Here is a 22,604-nt window from a genome sequence, read left to right on the forward strand (position 1 = left end):
GTTAACGACGTGTAACTACTTGTTAGGTGAATGCGAGCACTTACTTCATGGCCCGCCCTGAACTGGGCAAGGAGCGACAGGCATTAACACAAACGGCTACACCTGGGAATTGTGCGCGTGTGCGCGCGCGCGCCCTGAGGGCATACAAAGAGCCAGGGCCGCTGTCGGTAGGAGCTCCAGCAAGGTTCCCGCAAGCCTCAGGGAAGAGAGGGTGCACAGGCCGCGGGGAGAGCACGCGGGGCGCTGCTGAGACAGGAAGGGGCCTTCCCATGGCTCCCGGGGTGGGGCACAAAAATCTCCAGGAGCGCCAGGAACCGCTCCGCAACTTCCTCTTTGGGGCGCCCGGGAGACCAGGACCGCAAAACGCTGCGCGGGATTCTGCACGGAAGTGGGCCGGCCCGCGCGCGGGGGAGACGGGGCGTAACGGGCTCCGAGGGCTCCTCGGCTGTCAGGCCGCCCACGGCGATTGGGCCCCCGCGCAGACGCAGCCACGGTAAGCAGGGGCGCTGGCCCCAAGCCCTATGCAAATCAAGGATCGCAATTTCCACCAATCAGACGGGAGCTTCGGCGCTGTTCCTGCTAATAGGAGTGCACGGCACGCCTCCCAGCTGGTGCCTCGGGAGGCGGGGAGCTGCGTGAGGGCGGGGCGCGGGGCCAGCCCAGGATCTCCCGGACGTGGACCTCGGCGGGGGCCCCCCCCCCCGCTCTCCAGATTGCTCTTTGGAGCGCCTGCCTTCCGGCTGAGGGGCGGGGCTGGTCTGCGGTGGTTAGCGCTCCGGCTCCCCGCGCCCTGAAGGAGGGGGCGATTTCACTGCGGCCTCCAGTTTTGTTTGGGCTGATTTGCGTAGGGTTTTGGTTGTATTACCAAGAGATTTAAAAATACAGATAACTTACCAGAAGGTTGACTGTTATGACCATTTTGTCATATTTGCTTCAAATTTAATAAGCAACAAAAATGAAATTCCCTCTGTTTTCATTACTCTCCACCATTTGTCAGCGTGTGAATCACTGTGGTGGGGGCTTTCATTTTAACATGGAAGGACGGGATGTCCTCAGGGGCATGTTTCCTTTCCCTCCAGGTTTTACTTGCACATAAATGTGATGTTAAGAGCACATTCTTGTACCACAAAAACACGTTTTGTGATTTTTCAGGTTTACATAAATGGTATCATCTTTGGCGTCTCATTCTGCAATTTTTTTTTCTTAACTGGGTCATCAGCTGTAATAGGTATGGCCAAATGCTGTCCAATTTTTCACTTATTTCAGGGGCACATGAATCCCACCTTTTGCCAATACTTAGCTTGCTTTACTAGAGGAGTGGAGCATCTCCTCTCCTTTGTTTTTAATTACTTTTTAAATTTAATTTTTGTTTCTGTCCTTTGCTTTTAAAGAACAAATCTCGGGGACAAACAGGGCAGCTTTCACCTGCCATTCGATGTGGCCAAGTCAGGCCAGGGCCCCAGCTGTTTCCCCCGGGGCAGGTGGGACAGCCCTAAAATGTGGCTGTCCGGCCCCTTGGCTGGGCTCCCAGATGGCAGGCCTCCCCCACCTCCCCACCTCTGCTCTACCTTTGCAGTGACCAGGCTTGGGTCCAGGCCTTAGGGGATTCTTTCCCCTGTAGCCTTAGAGGTGGCAGAGGGTCCTCAGTACTCCAGGTCCTAATAGACAGGTATCTGTACCCCCCCACCCCCTTGCCACTCCTGTCTGCATTCATCTAGATCCATCTCCTAGTGCAAAGCCCATATTCTTAAAGCCCAACCTGCTTTGTAGAGAGGCGGAACAGACTCAGGCAAGGGAGGGGCTTGGCCAAGGACACACACCTAGGCATTAATTGAGGACAAATCTAAAGGGCTCCTAGCCTGGGAGGAGTTTAAAGTCTGGAGAAGCTCCTGTTTGCTGCTGGGAACACTCAGAGAGAGGGTAGGTTGGTGGTGGGAACCAGAGAGTACTGTGTGGCCTCATACTCCTAGATCCAGATCCCCACCTGGGTCTGAACACCCTCCCTCCCCCTTCTCAGCCAGAGCAAGAAACAAGTGGTGAGAAGGGTGGAAGATCATTCCTTGGGGAAAGGAGCTTTGGCTCAGGCTGTATGAGAGGGTCCCCAGTACAAGAAAAATTGACCCAAGTCCTTTGGCACCTCGGAGACTTGGTTTGCCCATCTGTGAATCAGAAGAGTGGATACTCACAGTTGAACTCCTAGGAGCCCAGAGAAACAGATGCTCGCTGTTGGGAGACCAGAACCTACCTACCTCTGGGCTAGTGCCCCTCATGTGGAAATAGACGAGGATCTCCGCCTCGCATCTAGGACTCCAGGAAGGAGAGGCATGCTGCAGACTGCCCAGGCAACACTCCCGAGGGCCACAGAAGCTAGAGGACTCTTTGGAGGAGCTGCAGGTATCAGTGAAAGGGATTGGACAATCAAGCTGAACAACACAAAAAGTATTCAAGGGCAGTCAGGCTGGGGCAGGGCCCCAGTGCCACACTCCTAGCCCCTAATGGAGGCAGCCAGAAGACAGGAGCTAGGAGAGGCAAGGCGAAGTGGGCGAGAAAAGGGGCCTCTGGAAGCGCGTATCTGCAGGGTGCACTGCACAAGGCTCGGGAACCCGAATGACAATCCTCTGTGGAGAGCTTGTTCGCCTGGTGCAGGCCCACAGTACTGGCAGGCTGGGTCTCTGGCTTTCACCACTTTATAGCTTCCTTTGGCTTAGTTTCTTTCCATCAGGACACCACCATCCGGGGCTTCTTGCCTTGTAAAGCAGCCAGAAGGGCCCTCATAAAGATCAAGTCGACCTTGCCTGAGTGGCTCAGTCGTTAAGCGTCTGCCTTCGGCTCGGGTCATGATCCCAGGGTCCTGGGATCGAACCCCGCATCGGGCTCCCTGCTCGGCGGGAAGCCTGCTTCTCCCTCTCCCACTCTCCCTGCTTATGTTCCCTCTCTCGCTGTGTCTCTGTCAAATACATAAATAAAATCTTTAAAAAAAAAAAAGATCAAGTTGAGTGATCTCATAAGGTGGGGAGCTGCAGGCCACGCTGAGCTCACACATGATTTTGTTTGGCCCAAATAGTATTTGTTTTCAATTGTGATAAAATACACATGACATAAAATTTGCCATCTTAACCATTTTTAAGTTCACCGTTCAGTAGCATTACATATATTCACATCATTGTACAACCGATCTCCAGAACGTCTTCATCTGGCAAAACTAAAATTCTGTCCCCATTAAACAAGTCCCATTTCTGTCTACCCCTCACCCCCTGGCAACCATTCTGTTTACTGTCTCTATGATTTTTACTGTTCTAGATATTTCATGTGAGTAGAATCATACAGTATTTGTCTTTTTGTGACTGGTGTATTGCATTTAGCAACATGTCCTCAAGCTTCATCCATGTTATAACGTGTGTCAGACTTTCTTCCCTTTTTAAGGCTGGATAATCCTCCATCATACGGATATGCCCCATTTTGTTTATCCATTCACCCGTCGATGGGTGTACAAATCTCTTTGAGTTGATACTTTCAGTTCTTTCAGGCATGTGCCCAGAAGTAAAATTGCTGGGTGATATGATAATTCTCTGTTTAAATTTTTGAGGCACCTCCATACAGTTTCCCCAGCAGCTGCACCCTAACACATTCCCACTGACAGGGTACAAGGGTTCCAATTTCTCTGCATTCTTGCCACCACTTTTTTTTTTTTTAAGATTTTATTTATTTATTTATTTGACAGAGAGAGACACAGCGAGAGAGGGAACACAAGCAGGGGGAGTGGGAGAGGGAGAAGCAGACTCCCCACTGAGCAGGGAGCCCGATGCGGGGCTCGATCCCAGGACCCTGGGATCATGACCTGAGCCGAAGGCAGACGCCTAACGACTGAGCCACCCAGGCGCCCCTATTTTTTTTTTTTTAATGGTAGTTGTCCTGATGATTGTGAGGTGGAGTATTTCTTTTTTTAAGCCCCTATTTTACAAGTGGGAGGCTTCACAAAAAAAAAGTGTATGGTTTCTACATAAAAAATTCTCCAGCAATGTTTCTGATGACTGAGCCAGGACCACAGGCAGAGGCACCTGGATGGCCCCTGGATGGCCAAAGCCACTCCCTGCCTCTGGAGGGGAGCTTCGATGCATTTTCAGGAGGTGCTTCTGACATGGTCTGAGAAATGGGAAGCAGTCAACAGAACTGGTAGTCACTGCCCCTCTTCAGGTAGGGTTTGTGTCCTCCAGTTGGCCAGACTGCCCTGCCTGGCCTGCCTATGCACATCTGTGTTTGAGACAGTGTTGTTCCTCCTCACCCTTCCACACAGGCCCATTTTTTTTTTTTGTTTTTGTTGTTTATTTTATTTTTAAAGATTTTATTTATTTATTTATTTGAGAGAGAGAGAGAGAGCACGAGAGGGGAGAGGGTCAGAGGGAGAAGCAGACTCCCCACTGAGCAGGGAGCCCGATGCGGGGCTCGATCCCGGGACTCCAGGATCATGACCTGAGCTGAAGGCAGTCACCAACCGACTGAGCCACCCAGGCGCCCACACATGCCCGTTTTATAGTGAGGAACTGTGACAGCTTTGTAGTGTGTCGACTTGGTCAGGCTGAACTACATTTCCCACAACTCCCTTATTCATAGGTTTCCCGTAGGGTGGGCCACAAAGGTTCTTGCCAGATTTGGAAGGAAGCCACCATTTTGGTTGCTGATCAGGTGATTTACCTCCTTGGTGTGAAGCCGCACCAAACGACTCGACTTTCCCTGGATTCTCCTTCAGTTTTGCTGACTCAGGTGTGTGCATGGTTAACTCTATGACGAAGGGTCTCAGCTTCTGCAGGATACCGTCATCACCAAGGTCAGAGGCAAAAACAACCAACACAAGTTTCAGTCTGTCCTAGGGTTCCAGCTTGCGCGGTTTCGGCCTGCTCGTGATCTCCCCCTCCTGTATGGGCAGCGCAGGCTCCAGCCTCGGTCACAGAAATCCAGCCTAATGGAAACTGGCTCCTCAGCCCTGCAATCCATCCGGTGCATAGGTGCGTCTGTACCTGATACCCCTCTGGTTCTGCTTCCTGCGTCGTGTCAGCTCAGTCTACTTGCTGCTTTCACCTTTCCCCAGACTCGGGAGTTTTTGCCACACTGGGGGCCGGTGCTAGTGTTCCAGCCCGAACCGTCCCTGCCCAAGAGCCGCGGGCTTCTCTGGTCTCCTGCACATCCTCCTCAAGAACGGGAAGCAGGTCTGATTGGTCCCCATCCCTGCCTCTGTTCAGCCAGTGTGCGCTGAATGAGTGACCGTGCACTAGGCCATGCGGGATCTCATTCCATTCTCCCAGTATCTCTGCAAGGATCAATGCCCCCGTTTGCAAGTGCAAGTGGCCCCAGTAGCACTTGCTGTGGAAAGACCCAGGGCCTCTTTGCTGCCTCTTTTGACTAATGGAGCTGCCAGAATGGCTAAAAGGCCCTCTGGCTATATCAACCAAGGATCCATTCCTGGGACAGAGGGATGGCAGCAGCCCTTGTGCTGAGTGCTCGAGCCCCCCACCCCCATCAGGTTCTGTGCTCGGCACAGGAGTCCACTCAGAGGAGACTCCATCATATGGGTCACTAAGGCCTGCACAGCCTGGAAAGGGGCCTTTCCAGTGCCTTCAGAGCTGTCCCAGGGTCAGGGAGAAGTTGGAACTAGGGACCCAGGAGGTAGACCTGAGAACCCAAGGAGGTTTGCAGGGAGGTAGATCCCAGCCCCCTGAGAGGAAGGAGGCAGGGGCAGAGGAGGAGAGTGCGGTACACTCTTGGGGGCGGGGGGCGGGGAAACCTGGAGAACCTGACTGGAGGCAGTGTGTTCCTACCCCCTGGTTAGCTGATGGGTGAGTAAAAGAAATCTTTCTTGGCTCCATTTATAGATAAGGAAGTGGAGGCATGGGGAAAATAATCTTGCCCAGACCAAAAGACATGGTGGACAAGACCCAGTACGCTGACCTCAGCCTCCAGAGACCCGGCCCCACCCAACCCCTCCTCCCCTCCTGATCAGGGGGTGCAGAGAGGAGCCCAGGCTGGGGCCAATGCTAAGCCCCATTTTACAGACAAGCAAATACACGTGGTTCTTTGCTTCCTCCCAGCACCGGGGTCCCCTGCCCCAGGAAGCCCTCCTCCAGAGCCTCACGGTGTCCTGTGCCTCCAGCGTTCACCTGGAATTGAGGCTCCTCAGTGAGGTCTAAGAGACACAGGAGGTCAACAGCGGGTCCTGGGCTCCCCAGCCCCATGCAGGAGCAGAGTGTGGGGTCAGGCAGAAAATATAGCCTTCCCAGTCCCAGCACCAAACCAGCAAGACCAGCTTTTGAACACCTTCCTCGCTGGGGCTGTCACAGGGCTGAGATGTGACCCGTGCAGCCTTCCTCAGAGTGCCTGGCACATGCTGAGCGATCACATGGGGCAGGTCACGGCCATCCATTCAACTTGGGGTGCAGGTCAGGGACGTGGGACCCATGCACAGGTGCAGCTCCGCTGAAGGGTCTAGTGAGCACCCTGAGAAGAGAGAGGAGGGGCCTGTGGGTAAACAGTGGGACACTGGGAAGGTCCTTTCAGAAGAAGAACAACTTAAAGGAATGACAAGGGGGCACCTGGGTGGCTCAGTCGTTAAGCGTCTGCCTTCGGCTCAGGTCATGATCCCAGGGTCCTGGGATCGAGCTCCGCATCGGGCTCCCTGCTCTGCGGGAAGCCTGCTTCTCCCTCTCCCACTCCCCCTGCTTGTGTTCCCTCTCTCGCTGTGTCTCTCTCTGTCAAATAAATAAATAAATAAAATCTTTAAAAAAAAAATAAAGGAATGACAAGGTCCAGGATGTGAACATGGGAGGGTAAAGTGAGTCAGAGGAGTGAGAGACCAGATTGCAAGTGACAAAAACCAATTCAAATGAGCCAGCGTAAAGAGCAATGTATCAGCTCATGTGGCAGTCAGGTCTAAACTATCTTCAGGCATAACTGGATCCAGAGGCTCTGTTAATGTCCTCAGGTATCCGTCTCTCCATTTCATGGTTCCAACTTTCTGTCTTGGCTCCTTTTTCAGATGGGCTCTCCCTGTGTATTGACAAAGATGGCTACTGGCAACTCGGGCTCCCTTCTCCCTCCCTGAGGGAGAGAGTACCTCTTTCTCAGTAGCTCCAGGAAGAGTCCCAGGATTGACTCTCATTGAACTCACTAGGGTCAAGCACCTATTTCTGACCCAATGGTTGTGGCAAAGTGAACAACTGAACACTCATTGGCCAGGTCTTCAGTCACATAAACATTCCTAGGACTGGAGAGTCAGATCCCCAGAGCCAGGTGGCCTGAGAGTAGGGTGGCTTGGGTCCCCAGAAAAATATGACAGTGTTTTTTATTATCAGAAGAGTGAGAGGCCTTCCTCACGGAGGGCTGGTCCACAGGTGCTCCAGTGCTCCTGGAAAAGGTGGGTCTCAAGATGGAGAAGACAGCCAGCTAGGGGCCCAAGTGTGCAAGGAATGGAGCCGGGAGACGGAGAGAGGTGGGGGCGGCAGCATCAAAGCAGGAGGCCACTGGGAGAGCCAGATGGTATGAGCAACAAAGGGTGGATTTGGGCGGGAAATAGGGAAAGGCAGTGTGGAATACGAAGGACCTGAAGGGCACTTTGGGGCCGTGGAGCTCAGGAGATGTCTGCAAAGGACAGATTGTCGGGGGTGGCGGGCCTCTGGTTAGGAGGGGCTCAGGGGAAGGGATGCCGCTCCATGTGACTTGTTGCACAGCAGGTGCACTGTCCATGTGCCTGGGCCCCTTTAGCAGCCCCTTCTCAACCCCTCTCAGAACCTGAGTTACCTGGGAGCTGAGCAAAAAGCCAAGTCTCAGGCCCTGGCCTCAGATTGTGACTTGGACAACCGGGGTGAGCAGTGAGCCTAGGTGGCATCTCGACTTGGGTTTCCAATTTAGGGAACAGTGGAGGGGAGGTGGAATCTGAGGGATCACATTTAGCTGGTCAGGAGCACCATCCCCCAGAATCCTGGGCAGGCCGAGGCTTCTCCTGGCTTCTAGCTGCTGATGGCCTATTAGCTAGCCCTGCAGGCAGGGTGGGACAGGGTCTGGGCTGGCACCATGGCCCTGCGGCAGGGCACTGGACACCCCCGCTCCAAAGCTGCACATGGATGAAACTATTACTGATCAACAAGTGGCTAGGACATGGACTGGCAGGGTGGGTGGAGCAGTCAGCCCCAGCCCACCATGGTCCTGCTGTCTCCACCACAGGCCTCCTACCTGCCTCCTGGATGCCCACAGTTGCCCAGAACCAGAACAGTTGCAGCCAAGGCTAACATCCCATTTCCTCCTTTGCCCTAATGACAGGGCCTCCTACTGCCATGTCAGCAGGTCTCCATACTGGGGGGGAGGTGTCATCTTGTTCTCAAACCTTCTGCCTAGAGAGCAACGATGGGCAGAGGGACCTGGCTGTGACTTGTCTTCTCCAGTGGCAGGGAAGCTTGTGCAGGGCAGGCGCCCTGTGCTGGTTTTGCCCACCGTGTCCTCCCTCACAGCCCAGCCCAGGACAAGGCCGGGGAGACTCATGCTGGCACTGGGCCCTGCAGTTCCCAGAGGCAGGAGGCAGCAGGCAGCAGGGAGACCCAGCAAGACTTTAAAAAAGCTGAAAGAGCACGTGGAGTGGCCACTTGCTCTGTGTGGAAGGGTCTGCAGGGTGGTAGGTGGCTGAAGGATTTGCCCTGTGACCCCAGTGTGTGCCAGGGGATGGTAGTGGCTGCCAGACCTGGGTCAGGTATACCAGCAGGCCAGAGGGGCTTCTCCAGTGATGCTCCCTCCCCTCCCCTATTGCCCTTACCCCCCCCCTCCCCATAGTCTCTAACACAGAGACCATCTCCATCTGTCACCTACCCCAGCCCAGGCTTACCCAGCTTGGTACATGTACATACTCACTGTTCTAGAACATTCCCTAGCTTCCCACTGCCCCAGAGCCTTCCTTTTGCAGGGTTGTCTTCATAGGAACATTCGCCAAGGGCTCAGGTCATCTTAAAATACAACTATCGCATATACTGGACACCAGAATGTCTCAGGGCTGAGGATCATTCTTCCCAACTTGTCCAATAACCCTCTGGTCCGTGTGCACTCCAGATTGGCCAGCAGGCGGAGGATCAATGCCTTGCTCAGGCCACACCTCGGGCTGTGCTCAGCGAGCCAGAGCCCAAGGCCTCCACATTTCCAATATCCTCATCACATCAACACAAAGTCTCAGTGAATTCAGAATAACTAATCTCTGCAAAGGCCCAGCCTTATACGTGCTGAGGGGACCTGACCAGCAAATCCCGAAAAGCCAGGGCTGCCTCCCCTTCCCCCCTTCCCCCTTTCGCGGGGGCCCGACCAACGTTCTTCAGCATCTTTCCACCTTCGCTCACAGGAGATCTGTTCCTTGAGGCTCCCCTCCAGGATCAGCCGGCCGCCCCCTCCCTGCAATTACCACCCCGTGCGGAGAACTCCAGGCTCCACGCCTACCCTCGGTAACATCTGGGGTGCCCAGGACCCTTGGGACCCCATCCAACCCAAGCCGCGCGCGGACCGCGCCCATCCCTACTCCACTCGGAAGAAAACGAGAGCGGTTCAAAGGTTTAAACAATTTATTGTGCCCCAAAAAGGCCGGCGGGATGAAGGGAAGGCCGCGCGGCCCGCGCCCCGAGCGATTGTTTGTCGCGCACCCAAAGGCGGAGGGTGGGGAGTGGGGAAGGGCGGCGCGGGGCCCGGTCCTAGCGCACCAGGGCCCCGCCACCCCGCGGCCCCCGCCGGGGCAGGCAGGCGCGGCCGCGGCCATTGGCGCCTAGGGGCCGGTAACCATGGCGACGGCCGTTGCCAAGGGCGAGAGCCAATAGGGGCGTCGCCAGGCCGTTTCAAAAATCTAAAGCAAAAACAACAACAAAAAAACGCTACGGCGGCAGGGGAGGGGGGACGAGGAGGGGAATGGAGCGGGCCCCGGGCCCTCCGTGCGGCTCAGAGCAGGGGCGGCGGCGGCCCGGCCAGACAACCGTACAAAATACTTGGGGTAGAAAAACCGAACGCCGGGAAGACCCGGCAGGCCGGCGCGCTCACTTGCGGCCCTTGGGCACCTTGGGGACGCTGGGCTTGGCCGCCTTCTTCACCTTCTTGCCCCCGGCGGCCGCCGCCTTCTTAGCCTTGCTGCCTTTGTCCTTCTTGGAGGCGGCGCCCTTCTTGTGCGAGCGCTTCTCGGGCTTCTGGCCCTTGGCCGGCTTCTTGTCCGCGCGCCGGGGGCCGGCCGCGCCCGGGGCCGCCTTCTTGGCCTTGTGCGCGGCGGGCGCCGGGGCGGTGGCGGCCGCCGTGGCTCCGCGCCGCTCGCCGCCGCCCTCCAGCTTCTTGCGGTTGAGCTTGAACGAACCGTTGGCGCCGGTGCCCTTCACCTGCAAGAGCGTGTCGTTCTGCACCAGGGCCTTGATGGAGTACTTGAGGTAGGTGCGCCCGTTCTGCTGGTCGAACCACGCCACCTTCTTGGCCTCCGCGTAGATCTTGGCCAGCGACGAGCCGTTGCGCTCGCCCAGCCTGCGGATGGTCTCCACCACCAGCTGGCTGTACTTGCCCGGCTGGTTCTTCTTCTTGTTGTTCTTTTTCTTCCTGGACGGGGACAGCGTCGCCGAGCCGCCAGCCTTGGCCGCCTTCTTGGCCGCCCCCTCGGCGGTCGTCAGCGGCAGGGCCTCCTCGAGCTCCACAGACATGGTGGCGAGCGGGTTGGTGGCGGGCGGGGCGCGAAAGCCCGGGGGCCGCGCCGGGAAGAGAAAGGCGAGGGGCCGAGGGGGCGCCGGGGGACTGGGGGCGCGCGGCGGCTCCAGGCGGGAGCGGCCGCGGCCGGGCCTGGGGCCGGGCGGCAGGGCTGGGGCGGGGGCCGGGCCGGCGGGAGCTGAGGATCCCGGGCCGGGGCCGGAGCCGGCGTTGGAGCCGAAGCTGGAGCTGGAGCTGGAGCTGGAGCCGGAGCGGAGGGGGGTTTCGGGGCAGACGGGGCTGGAGCCGGGACCCGGCCTGCGCGGGGAAAATCGGCCAAGGGAGCGGCCGCAGCTGCCGCTGCCACTGCTGTCTCCGGAGCTCGCTGGGCGTGCGCGCTGCGCTCTGAGGAAGAGGGCGCTCTGCTCCGCTTTTATAGCTCCATGGCGGACCACGTTGAGAACAACAACAGCCTGGTCTGGAGCCAGCGCGAACTTGTGCTTCTTGCAGCCCCTTCCTCGGCCGCTGGCTTCCCGGACCGCGCCTCCCGGGCGCCACCGAGCCCACAGCCGAGCGCCCCGGACAGGGCCCGAGCCTGCGGCGCAGCGGAGAGGCGGCCTGCGCCCGGGAAGGGCTCGGCAAAGGGGAACGGAGGGGTGCACCCTATGCTGCGGGAGCGCGAGAGGAGGGGGGCACCCGGTTTGGGGGCGAATAGCGCGGGTCCCGGGGGAGGCCGCGCGGCCCGGAGCTTTGGGGCCGGCAGCCAAGAGTGCGCCACGGCCACCCAAACCCTGAGCGCGGTCAGGGGGCCCCTGGCCTGCCCGCAGGACCAGCTTTAATTTGTCCGAACTAACACAGGGCACGCCCTCACGTGGTCGGCTGGGGCAATGTGAAGTGTGCTAGGACATCTCCGAGGGGGGTCTCCACCCGCGTCCGAGGGGACGACGGCTGGAGGCGCCCTCCAGCTGCGCGCTCGGGGTCTTGTTATGCCTCAGGGGCCTGAGCACCGCCCGGGAGGAAGTCGGGGACGACCGCAGGTGTCTCTCTGCGGACATTTCCAAACCTTCCCCCCCCCCCCCCCCGCCCACTGGAGCTGATGCTCCAAGTGCCCCATTTTGTGCTGCGCAAGTAGCCGCCACCGTTCGCCCCAAAGCCAAATGGCGGTTCCATGGTGGAGCTGGTGGAGCGAATGTCAGGCTGCGACCCCCGAAGGAGTTCTTGGACAGGGTGGGGGAGGGGAGGTGCTGCGGCCACACCCCTACCCCTGTCGTGCGGGAAGGGCGATGGAGAGCGGGTCCCGGAGACTGCTCTCCTAGCTCTCTCTCTCCTGGTACCAGGCGAAATCCTCCGCGGGGGCTTGTGCAAGTCTGGCGGCTCTGAGCTGGGCGGGGTGCAGCAGAACTGGTGCCGAGGAGGTGCCGAACAGTCTTTCTCGAAGCCAGAGAAGCCTCTACTTGGGGAAGCTGACACCATGGGGAGACACCCCGGGAGGAGAGCTGATCCCTTTGGAGTAAGTGATTTTAGGCCCGAGCATGGAGGGGTGGATAGGCCGGGACGGTGGAAATTGGGGTTCCAGAGTGGAGAGCTGGAGGCCATGAAGTCCGGGAAGGGGAAGGGGAAGCACGGGGGTGGGGGGTGGTGTTCTACCCCAAGAGGCCCCTGTCTGCACGCACCCTTTTCCCAGAGCAAGCACAGACCCCATTTTCCCTTCAGACAAACTAGTGAATAAGACCCAGGAGAGGAGGAAATTGAAGCTGGGAAAGGTGAGACCCGGGTGGGTTTTTTTGGAGGGGGAGGGCGGTCAGTGGCATTGAGCCAGAGAAGGGCTTTGTCCCCCAGGGCAGTGAGTACAGCCCATAGGAGAAGGAAGATAAACCCAGGTCCCTGCATAAAAGGCCAAGCCCCTCGCCCAGGAAGGAGGACGCCCCCCCCACCACCACCACCCAGTGAACTGTCTGTCAAGCCAGGAAAACCTTGTCTGCCTAAGACCTTAGCCAAGGTGAGGAAAGACCATCAGAAATCTCCTAGCAGAGACTGGGGTGGGTTTCTGAAAACGCCTGTTGGCTGAGCCCTGGGGGCGGCTGGGGAGCAGAAAGGTCTTGCAGAGACGGCGTGGCTTGAGCAAAAACCACAGGTTCCGGAAATGCGAAGTGTGTGCAGGCTGGGCCACGTGGAGGATGTAGTGCAGTGAGAGAGGGGCAGTAAGGTGGAGCTGCTGCAGCCGCCGAGGAGTGTCTGTCCTGGAGCAGAAGCCGTCCTAGACGGAGCAGAGGGCACGGATGTGGGTACGGCAGCCCCTAGCACTGTGGACCAGGGTGCTCAGAGCTGGGGCTGGAACAGGGACACCAGGAAGAGAGCTGGCCCCAGGAGACCAGCTGGAGCAGGAGGCAGCCAGGTGACTGGCCTGGAGGGGCTTGAGCTTGGTCTCTGAAAGGTCAGAGGAAGAGTAGAGGGTGATGGCCCTGGTGGCTCCCCAGCATGGGCAGCAAGGGCACCCTCAGACTGATATTTGCCCAGCCATCCTGGAGAGAAGGTCGCTGGAAATGTGAATCTGGAGCTGGTTGCAGCAGCAGCCTGGGTCAGGGGTGTTTTCCCAGGGTCACTGTGGAGGGAAGAGGAGGATGTGGAAATGGTAGGAAAGGGAGGGGTGCTCCACGGGAGACAGAGGAAGAACAGTCAGAGAGGAAGGAGGGAAGCAGGTGTGGCTGCTGTCACGGAAGCTAGGGAGGAGAGAGTTTCAAGAAAGAAGGGCCTGTCTGTCACAATGCAGCGCATTCAGAAAGTGGATTGATCAATCAGCAGAGTGGACAGGTTCAGCAGAGCTGGAGAGACTGGGAAGCTTCCAGCCTCTGAGACCCTCTGGCTGGAATCTGCCTGTTTTGCCCTGTGTTTTATTTTCTTATTTATTTATTTTTAAAGATTTTATTTATTTATTTGAGAGAGAGAGAATGAGAGACAGAGCACGAGAGGGAAGAGGGTCAGAGGGAGAAGCAGACTCCCTGCTGAGCAGGGAGCCCGATGCGGGACTCGATCCCGGGACTCCAGGATCATGACCTGAGCCGAAGGCAGTCGCTTAACCGACTGAGCCACCCAGGCGCCCTTGCCCAGTGTTTTAAAAACAAAAATGAAATGACTAAATTAGGTCCAGGATTGAAAAATCAGGTGATTTCAGATAAAAATGTCTCCAGATTTCAGCTTTCCTTTTAAAAAAATCTGAAGATTCACCCTGGGTGGGGGCAGAAGGAACAGGGCCTGAGTAACCGTTACCCCTCTAGATGGGCCAGACTCCCAGCACCTGGGCAGTTTGGGGGGTGTGGCCAGTGTGGGGCAGATGGAAGGCTCTTCAGGCCCCGGGGAAAGACCTTACTGTGATTGGAGGGGAGAAGGAATCAGTGGAGAGCACGGGTATGTGCAGACAGGGCAGTGTGACCCAGGCCATTGGGAGGACATAGAAGACAGGGCTCAGAGTCCACCCCAGCCCTGGTGGGCTCCTTGGCCTGCTCCTGGTGGAGCAGGTCCTTTTGCTGTGGGGAGGGGGGTGCTGCCTGTGGACCTGTGGAGCAGGGTCCGGGAGACTAATTCTAGGGCCTTAGGAACTGGCAGAGACCAAGTGGCTTCATCCCACTGGCCTCGTCATACAGATGGGGACACAGGCTTGACAGGCTTGAGGGACGGAGGATAGTGGCTTTGTCCAGTTAGCCAGGATTCTAGGCCTGGGATCCTGCCAGCCAAACCCCACGCTCCCAGGCAGCCCCCCCACCATCACCCCTCTAAGGAAACGCAGGTGGGGAAGGCCTCAAGTAACCAATGAAAAATGATGGAATCTGGACAAAGAAACGTCTGGAAGTGGCCAGGGCCTAGCAGAGATGACCCCCTCCTGCATCAAGCCCCAGGGCCGGACCAGTCTTGGAGTTAAACTAGGGGCAGAATCAGGGTGCGTGGGTGCGTCCTCTCTCCTCCAGTCCTAGGGCTCCAAACACCATCCATACACCGATGACACCCCGTTTCTGTCAGCCCTCATTCCTGTCTCTCTCCTGACCACAGACTGGCCGCCTGCCGCTAACTCCACTGGGATGTCCAAGCACATCTCTTTCCGGGTGGTGGCTAAAACAGAACTCTGTTTTCTCTTGCAAACCTGCTCCTCCCCAAGGTTTCACAGACAGTTCTAGCCCCAAAGCACAGACTTGGCGCCGATTTCTTTTCTCCTCTACCCTCTCATTCAACCTATAGATTCCTGTCACATCTGTTCCCACGCAGGTTCCTCTCCAAGCCCCCGAGATCTCCACCCTTCCCCTCTGGGCTCTTCAGGCCTCTCCACGCAGCAGCAGATGGAGCGGCTAACACAGAAGTCTGATCTCCTGCATCCCCCCACCTCTGCCGAAGGACCTCGGGCGGCTTCTCATCAGACTTAGGATGAGTCTGCAGTCAGCTGCACTGGCTTTTTTGTTCCTCACACAGACCGGGGGCGGGTTCCCACCTCAGGGCCTTTGCACTTGCTGTGTGGCTGACAGCAGTTACTCCCATCTCAATCCTTGAAAGCCTCTTCAGGGTAGCCGCCTAGGCAGCCTGGCTGAATACCGCTCGAGAATTCCTGTATCACATCACCCTGCTTGATTTTCTTCATATCACTTATCATTATCTGACCCTGTTTCATCTATTTACGTGTGTACTGGGCGCTCTGTAAGAACTGAGTTAGGTCTGCCTTGCTCCCCGCCGGAGCCCAGCCCTGGGCACACCCCCTGCCTGGTTGCCGCCCCTGCTCACTGCCGCCTAAAGACAGTACAGCTTTGCCTGCAGCTGCCGCACCAGGAACGGGGGCTGGGAGTCAGGAGTTCCTGGCTGGGCTTGGACCCTGGCACTCCCACAAACTTCATGTGTGACCCATAGCTCCCCCCACACTTCTCTGCCCTCAGCTCCCCAGTTTGTGAAAAGGGGTGGGATGTGTGCAGCGCCCCCCAGCTTTGGCAGCCTGAGTCTGGACTTCTGAACAGCGATGCCCTCGAGAGAAGGGAGGACCCGCAAGAATACAGCCTTCCTGGAGGGTGAGACACAAAACAGAGACCCTGGTGTCAGGCAGAGTGTGGCAAGTCTGGGTCTAGGATGCGGAACCCTGGGCTCTGGGAGGGCTCCTGTGCTTCTGTCAGCCCCAGTGTTATCCTCTGTAAAAGGGCTATCCGCCCTGGAGCTCAAGCAGAGGCACCTCCACCTGGGAGGGTTTCAGACGGCCTGGGTGGGAGTCACCAACTCAGGGACCGGATTCAGAGGCTCTGTGGCCTGAGGGCCCCTCCCCAGGGAAGGCTCCGTTGGCTGTTACCTGCTGAGGTTACAGTTGAGGGCCAAAGCGTGTCTCCCCAAAATGTGTTTTAAACCGAGATGTTAGCTTCATCCTAGGCCTGGACTGGGAGCGAGGGTGGCAGGGCCCAGTTTGGGATTTAAAATGTAAAAAAATTAAAAATTAAAAAATAAATAAATAAAATAAAATGTAAACAGAGAGGCATTAAGTACTTTTCAGCATTTAAGGGGAGACAAAGGGAAATTCACCAGGCGAGACTGTGGGGAAGGTTGCCTTTAAGATGCAAATGTGTATTGTGAATCCCTGAATGGGGACGTTGTTAGGGGCCCTGGCCCCTCGCCCCCTGTGGCTGGGCAGTGGGCTCTGAGGGCCCGGTGGGTCTGACGAACCCGGGAGAAGCGGCCAGAGATCAAAGGAGTGGACAAGTTGATGCTGAGGCTGAAAGGGTGCGAAATGTGGGGCCCGAGAGAGCTTAAGAGTTCCCGGACGCCTCACTTGGAGGGAGACTGCTGACCCCTTCAGCCAGGGAGGGTCCCGAAGTAGGAACTGGGCCCCAGCTCTGCCGGGAGACTGGGACAGGCCAGGGGGCTGGTTCCTAAGCGCAGTTGGCCCATGCTTAGGGCACCAGCAAAACAGGAGCCCCACAGAGGGTTCCAATAGGATACACATTGTTTAAGGATGGAGGTAGGTAGTGCGCATCAGGGAAGAAGCCAGACCTTTGTGGGACCTCACACAGCATTAAGTGTGGTTTTCATTCTGAATTGCATTAAGCAAGAGGGATGGCAGGCCCGCGTGCACACGTCTGCATGGGGCCTCGAGGCACCTGGGGACCACGGTTGTTGAGTAAGAATCCCCAACCTAGAGCTAAGGCCCACAGAGGTGACAGAGTTGAGGATGATCGGAGATTTGCACCTGTCTCCACAATTGAGCCACCTCCCTCTGTCCGTTCTCCAAGAGCTGTGAAGGCTGCTGGACCGAGCAGTGAGCGGGTGCAGGAGAAGAGGGAGGTGGGGGCCCAGCCGGGCCCTGCTGTAAGTTACGCTGCCTTTCCCCAGGCCTTCTTTTCCCCCGTTTCTTTAAAAGCTCATTAGTTTTTTCTCAGTAAAGTTACTCGTGGTCTAAAATTCAACGGTGAAGGATGCAAAGTGAAAACAAAGCCCCTGCCCCTCAGTCCCACGGCCTGGACACAGCCCCGCTCCCGGCAGGGGCACGCGGCCAAACGGGCACAGTGGTGCTTCTTGCTTTGTTAACCTGGATGGCTCAGTGGGCACATTGGGTGTAGCTTGTTCTTCGGAATAGCTGCAGAGTGGCCCACAGCCTGTGCCCGGCGCCTTATTTAACCAGCCCTGTTGATGGGTGTGCAGCGCTGTTTCAATGCTTCCATGACTCTCTTCACTAGCCTGGAAATATCTATGGGATTCATCCTATAATTGGGGTTTCTCTGTCAAAGAGAATTGTTAACTTTTGGTGACCTGTGGCCAGGTTGTCCTCAGAGACTGCCCCTCCCCTGCACCCCCCATTTCCCCTTCCCCTGCCCTGTGTCCCCACTTGGGGCCTGTTTCTGCAAACCAATGCCATCCCTGGGGGAGCACTTGGACCTCAGGATTTGTTTTTCTTCCTTTTCATGTTTTGTAACCCCCAGCTTGCGTTATTGTGTGCTCTTCCCTGGGCCCCCATCTCAGGGGCTGCCATCACTCCTCAGGGCCTTCCCCACTGCCCCCTCCTGTGGGCTGTCTGCCTTCTGCCAGCTTTTCTAACTTCATATCCCATTCTTCATCCCTGTCAGAGGCCTCAGCCACGGGTGTCTCCCTGGCCGCGCTGGGCTCTGTGGCTGACCAGAGCCCTGACTCCCCTGCCCTGGGGGTCCTGGGGCTTGGAAGTGGGGTCTCTGCCCAGCTGTCCAGCCCGTGTGCGGCACAGGGCCTGGTGCAGGCACTCAGAGCTTGGACGAGGGCTGAGGGTTCGAAGGAGGCAATGAGCAGTGGAAGCCGGAAAATGGCTTCTCCAGGCCCCGCCCCTGAGGAGCTGTCCCCGCCGCCCAGGCTCACTCTTGGGTGGGGATCGAGGAGAGAAGCTCAGAGGAGCTGGGTCCCTAGAGTTGGGGGGCAAGGCCGGGTTGGGAGGAGGGTAGCTCCCCGCCCAAAGCCTTCAGGGGGATTCCTTTCCTGGGGGTGGGGCAGTCCTGCGCCCCGCCCCCTCCACCGCCCCATGGCCAGCTGACAGGCCCCGAGGGGGCAGTGCCGGCCAGGCTGGGGCTCCGGGACCCCGCAGCCTCGCCTCTGCCCCTGTGGGAAGTGCCGGCTCGGAAGGGAGCCTGCCCCGCAGGGCTTGGCTTCCTGAGGTGGGCGATGCCAGAACGGTCTCCCAGCCTCAGACGTGTGCTCGAGCTTCACATCTCTTCTCCAGAAGCCTCTGAGGCCCGAGTAGATGGGACAGGATCAAAAAACCATTCTGAGAAGGGGCTCCAGACAACCAGGACAAAACCCGACAGAGAAACCACCTTCCTAGGTCTTCCTGCGCTGTCAGCCTGGGCGGCCTGCGGTGGCGGCCCCTGCAGCACCATCCCTGTTGGCTGAGGTGCAGGTGACCGAATCTTGGCTTTATCTCCCTTTCTTACAAGCAGTCTCAGTTTGTGGACCAACTTTCTTCCTGGAGAAGAACTGAAAGCCCTAACGGGTGGGAGAGCAGCCTGCGGCCCCCTGCTCAACAAATGGAGCCTGGGCACCACGCTTGCCAGGAATCCAACGTTCCCAGGCGGCTGGGGGTTGGGGGTGGGGGGTGTTTCTACCTCCACTGTCCAGATGAGGAAACTGAGGCTTCAGAGAGGTTAGGTAATGTCCCTGATGATATCCGGCCAGGAAAAGATGGCAAAGCATTTGTTTACCCCATTGCAAGTAGCCCCCTCTGCCACCTCCAGACACTTTCTCATACTTTGCTTTATACCACTTATCACTTTCTGGGATTATCCTGTCTCGTGCCTGTCGTCCCCACTAGAGCAGGGACCCTGTCTAAGTCACTGCTACATAGGGCCTGGCACATAGTAGGCCCTCAATAAATATTTGTTGAATGAATGAGATGGGATTCAAACCCAGGTCCGGCTGGGAGGCTTGTGCTTCCTGTCACGGCACCGACCCTACATGGGTCACAACTCAAAAGTGTCTGTGCACTGAGCCTGGCAGAGCGGGCGGGGACCCCACAGGGTTGTGACACCTTTGAAAACCCTAGTGGAAAGCCTACTGCGATCTTTGCAAGGCTCACAGAATTTTATTTCATAGTTATTTGCTTGTCCAAATTGAGGATCCTGAACTGGTCAAGAACGAGTTAACAAATGCCCTGGAAGTTTCCTCCTGAGATGAGGCGCAACCTCAACCTAGACTCTGCTCCCTAACTGCCATTATCTGAGAGGGGGCCCTGAAGAGTGGGGACGTTATGGCTGCTCTGGGTAGCAGGTAGCAAAGATGGGCCACTTCGGACGGCCACCTGCCACCTGGCTCTGCCACAGCCTCCTCCTCCTCCTCCCCCAAGTTCAATCCAGTCCTTCTTCCACTTAGAGGCAGCGGAGGAGCTTTTAAAAAGGCAAACCAGAGCTTGTCGCTGTCCTGCTTGGACCCGCCAGCGGCCCCCCCGCCAGGCCCTGCAGCCTTCAGGCCCTGCTGACCTCTTCGACTTTATCTCCCGCCCTCCCCGGCCGGGCACACCCCGCGCCGTGCTGTACTGGGCTGCGGGGCCGGCCATCCTGCCGCCTGGCCCCCCCTTCCCGACCACCCCCCGTCGTCCGCACTAGCTCCCTCAATCCTGTCATCCTGATTCCTTTTCTCATAAGGTTCCTCTAGCTACGTGAGCTTTATTTGCTTGCTTTCTGTGCCCCCGCCTCCAAGACCTTGTCTGTCTTGTGTAGCATCGAATGATGGGAATCTAGAAACGAATCTAACTCCTGGCCTTAGTCAGGTTCCAAAATATATTTGGGGAAGGGGAAAAAAGCCCAAATCAATGCCTAATCTGGAGCCTGACATAACTAGCTCTCAGAAAATGTGTTCCTTTACCCCCCTCTTATCAGGTCATCTTTCTTGAAAGAGGGGGCCTTTGAGGAATGCTTTGGGACCATCAGGGGATTGAAAGGGAGGATCCTTAGCCCATGTCTTGTAGTCCCATCTGCCCTGCACCACCACCACCCCTCATTTTACACGAAGAAGCCGAGGTCCAGAGAAGAGGCAGGGCCCACTCGGGCCATTTGGATTATACTCCAAGTCTAATTCCCAGTCCAGTGCTCTTGCCCCACCAGACCCCCTCGTCTGTCCAGTTGAGAAAGGCTCAAAGTGGGTCTTTCTCTTGCCAGATCTTCACAGAGGCCAGGTTTTCCCCAAGCCCCCATCGGATCCTGCCCACCCCTGCTGAAACACTTGAGCAGCTTCCCATCACACTTGAGTAAAATCCAAACGTCTCCCCACAGCCCAGGCAGCCAGGTGTGGTCTGTGCCCTGGTGGTCTCACTCCTGTTCCCCGGCTCCCCATCACTGCTGGCCTCTCCGTCCACGGCTGGGACAGCCAAGCCACACGCCAAGGCAGTGCCTTCGTGCTGCTGTTCCCTCTCCTCAGACTTTCACGGCCTTTGTCCCTTTGTGCCAGTCAAGTTAATGTCCTCAGGGAAGCCCTCCCTAAACACCCCATCTGAAGTAGGGTTACCCCCCACCCCCGCATCTTTCACAAATCACTTTTCCATGGTTTCCTTCATAGCACTTATCACTACCTGAGAGTTTTTGGCTGGATAGCCCTAGTTTCCCTGCCCCACCCTAAGATCAGCTGGTCTGGCCTATCACCAAATCCTCTGTACCTGGCACACGATAGATGCTCAATAAACATTTGTTTGAATAAATGAAATAAAAAGGGCGCTCGTGGGGTACAGAGATTTGGCCTGGTCTTTTCTGTCCCAAGTAGTAAACTTGGTGTCTGGAGAGCCTGGCGGTGGCGTTGAAGGCGAAGACGGCATCTCCGCGCCCCCACTCCCCCGCGCACACGACTGTCAGGATTGCCGAGAGGCGGCGGTTCACCGAGCCGAGCACCGAGCGAGCATTTGCAAGGACCGCGACGGCTGGCGTTGGTGTGTGCGGTGCATCCAGGCTCCCCGCGCACCGACCGGTGCCCGAGGAAGGGTGGCTTGCGGGGCATGTGGGCAGGACGGGCACGCCAGCTGTGGCCTGAGGGGCGGCTTGGGGTCTGGGGAGCGGGAAGGACCTCCTCAACGGTAGGGTTAATGTGGTGTAGTTCAGGTACGCGACGACCGAGGCCAGGGTCCAGGGTGGAGACCTCCGGGGGCAGAACGAGGAGGGTTCCCGGGACACACCGTTAAGATGTTCAGTGCGGGCTGCCGCGCTCCTGGCCCTTCTTTACAGGGGAAGCAGCGGTGAGTGCCCAGCCTTTGCTGTGTGCAGCTGCCTCAGGGCCTCTCCAGAGCCGGAGTGGAGTAGCCCCCCCCAACCCCCCCCCAGCCCCTCCGTGTCAGAGGGGCCCCGAGCACTCGAGGGGGCGCCTCCCTTCCCGGCCTCTCTGCCCATGAGGCGGCGCGGGGCCCTGCGTTTCGGTCCCGCTGCCGCCGCCGCCGCCGCCGCCGGCGGGCGCCCTGCCTTCCCTCCCCCGTCCGCCCCACCGCCGCCCGAGGTCAGACCCGTGGGGCCAGGCCAGGGTGGCGGCGGCGAAGATGCAGCCCCTGCTCAAGCTCCACGCGGCCGTTAGGCGTTGGGCGCGCGCCCCACCCCCGGACGTCACCGCCGCCGCGGCCCGGCCCCGCCCTCGTCTCCACGGAGACCAGCACGCTTCCCGGCGCCCGCTTTCCAACTGCAGTCCCGCTACTGCTCCCGCCTGCGCCTAGCGCTGCTGTGGACGCCGCTGCTGTGGGCGCCGTGAGCCAGGGTCTCCCAGACGCTTATTAACATGCAGACCTCCAGACTGCCTTCTCTGAAGAGTCGGGCAATAGGTTCAGGGAGGGTCATGGGAATCTCTCCTTTACCAGGGCGATTCTTATGATCGATGAGGATCGGCAGGTTTGGGAAAGGAATTAACCGAAGCCTAGAGAGTTTAGACCCTTGGGTATTGTTAGTAACAATACTAGTAACTAGTTACTACTAGTAACAATTACTAGTAGTAATCCAGGACCTGCATTAGAACTTTGCTGCAGCACGGTTCTCCTGAAACGTTGCTAATGTTTCCCTGGGGTGGAGCCGAAGCCAGACTCCAGGGGTTTGTGCCCTGGGCACAGATCACCCCGGATAACTTGCCCCTCACGGGGCTGCAGGGAAGGAGGTTCTGAGAGGGTGTTGTGTAAAGGGCCTATCTCCCCTCCGCTCCCCCCAAGAAAGCCCCGGGAAAGACATTGCTTTGGGGACTGCCAATCCACAACAAATCTTAGACTATCACAGAAGCTCTGCAAAGCTGACAACTGTCTTGGATCTTGAACTGGGAGGCTGAAAGAATATTCCAGCACCCACTTGTGGTCTCTCCCACTCAGGCTAGGCCACATCTAAGCCTGCCCAAGAGACCAACTGCTGGTCTTGGAACACCCCAGAACAGATTTTTAGCTACCTAGAGTCCCCGCAGAGGACCCCATGGGTTAAGAATATACATACAGGGGCGGGCTGACCTGAAAG

At 57.5% G+C, this 22,604-nt stretch overlaps 1 protein-coding gene and 1 long non-coding RNA gene across 2 annotated transcripts; one reads left to right on the forward strand and one right to left on the reverse strand.

The window, feature by feature from the left end:
* Window positions 1-9,456: 9,456 nt before the first annotated feature.
* On the forward strand, window positions 9,457-17,362 carry LOC113918281. The gene is made up of 3 exons (XR_003518510.2): window positions 9,457-9,573; window positions 12,009-12,181; window positions 14,929-17,362. It is a non-coding gene; the product is annotated as an uncharacterized LOC113918281 (long non-coding RNA).
* LOC113918280 (histone H1.10) lies at window positions 9,567-11,545 on the reverse strand. Its single transcript, XM_027586612.2, has one exon. The coding sequence runs from the start codon at window positions 10,686-10,688 to the stop codon at window positions 10,047-10,049; it is 642 nt and encodes a 213-aa protein (XP_027442413.1). The 5' UTR covers window positions 10,689-11,545; the 3' UTR covers window positions 9,567-10,046.
* Window positions 17,363-22,604: the final 5,242 nt, after the last annotated feature.

The sequence above is a fragment of the Zalophus californianus genome, chromosome 1 (assembly GCF_009762305.2).
Source record: "Zalophus californianus isolate mZalCal1 chromosome 1, mZalCal1.pri.v2, whole genome shotgun sequence".
In the NCBI taxonomy this organism is placed as follows: Eukaryota; Metazoa; Chordata; class Mammalia; order Carnivora; family Otariidae; genus Zalophus; species Zalophus californianus.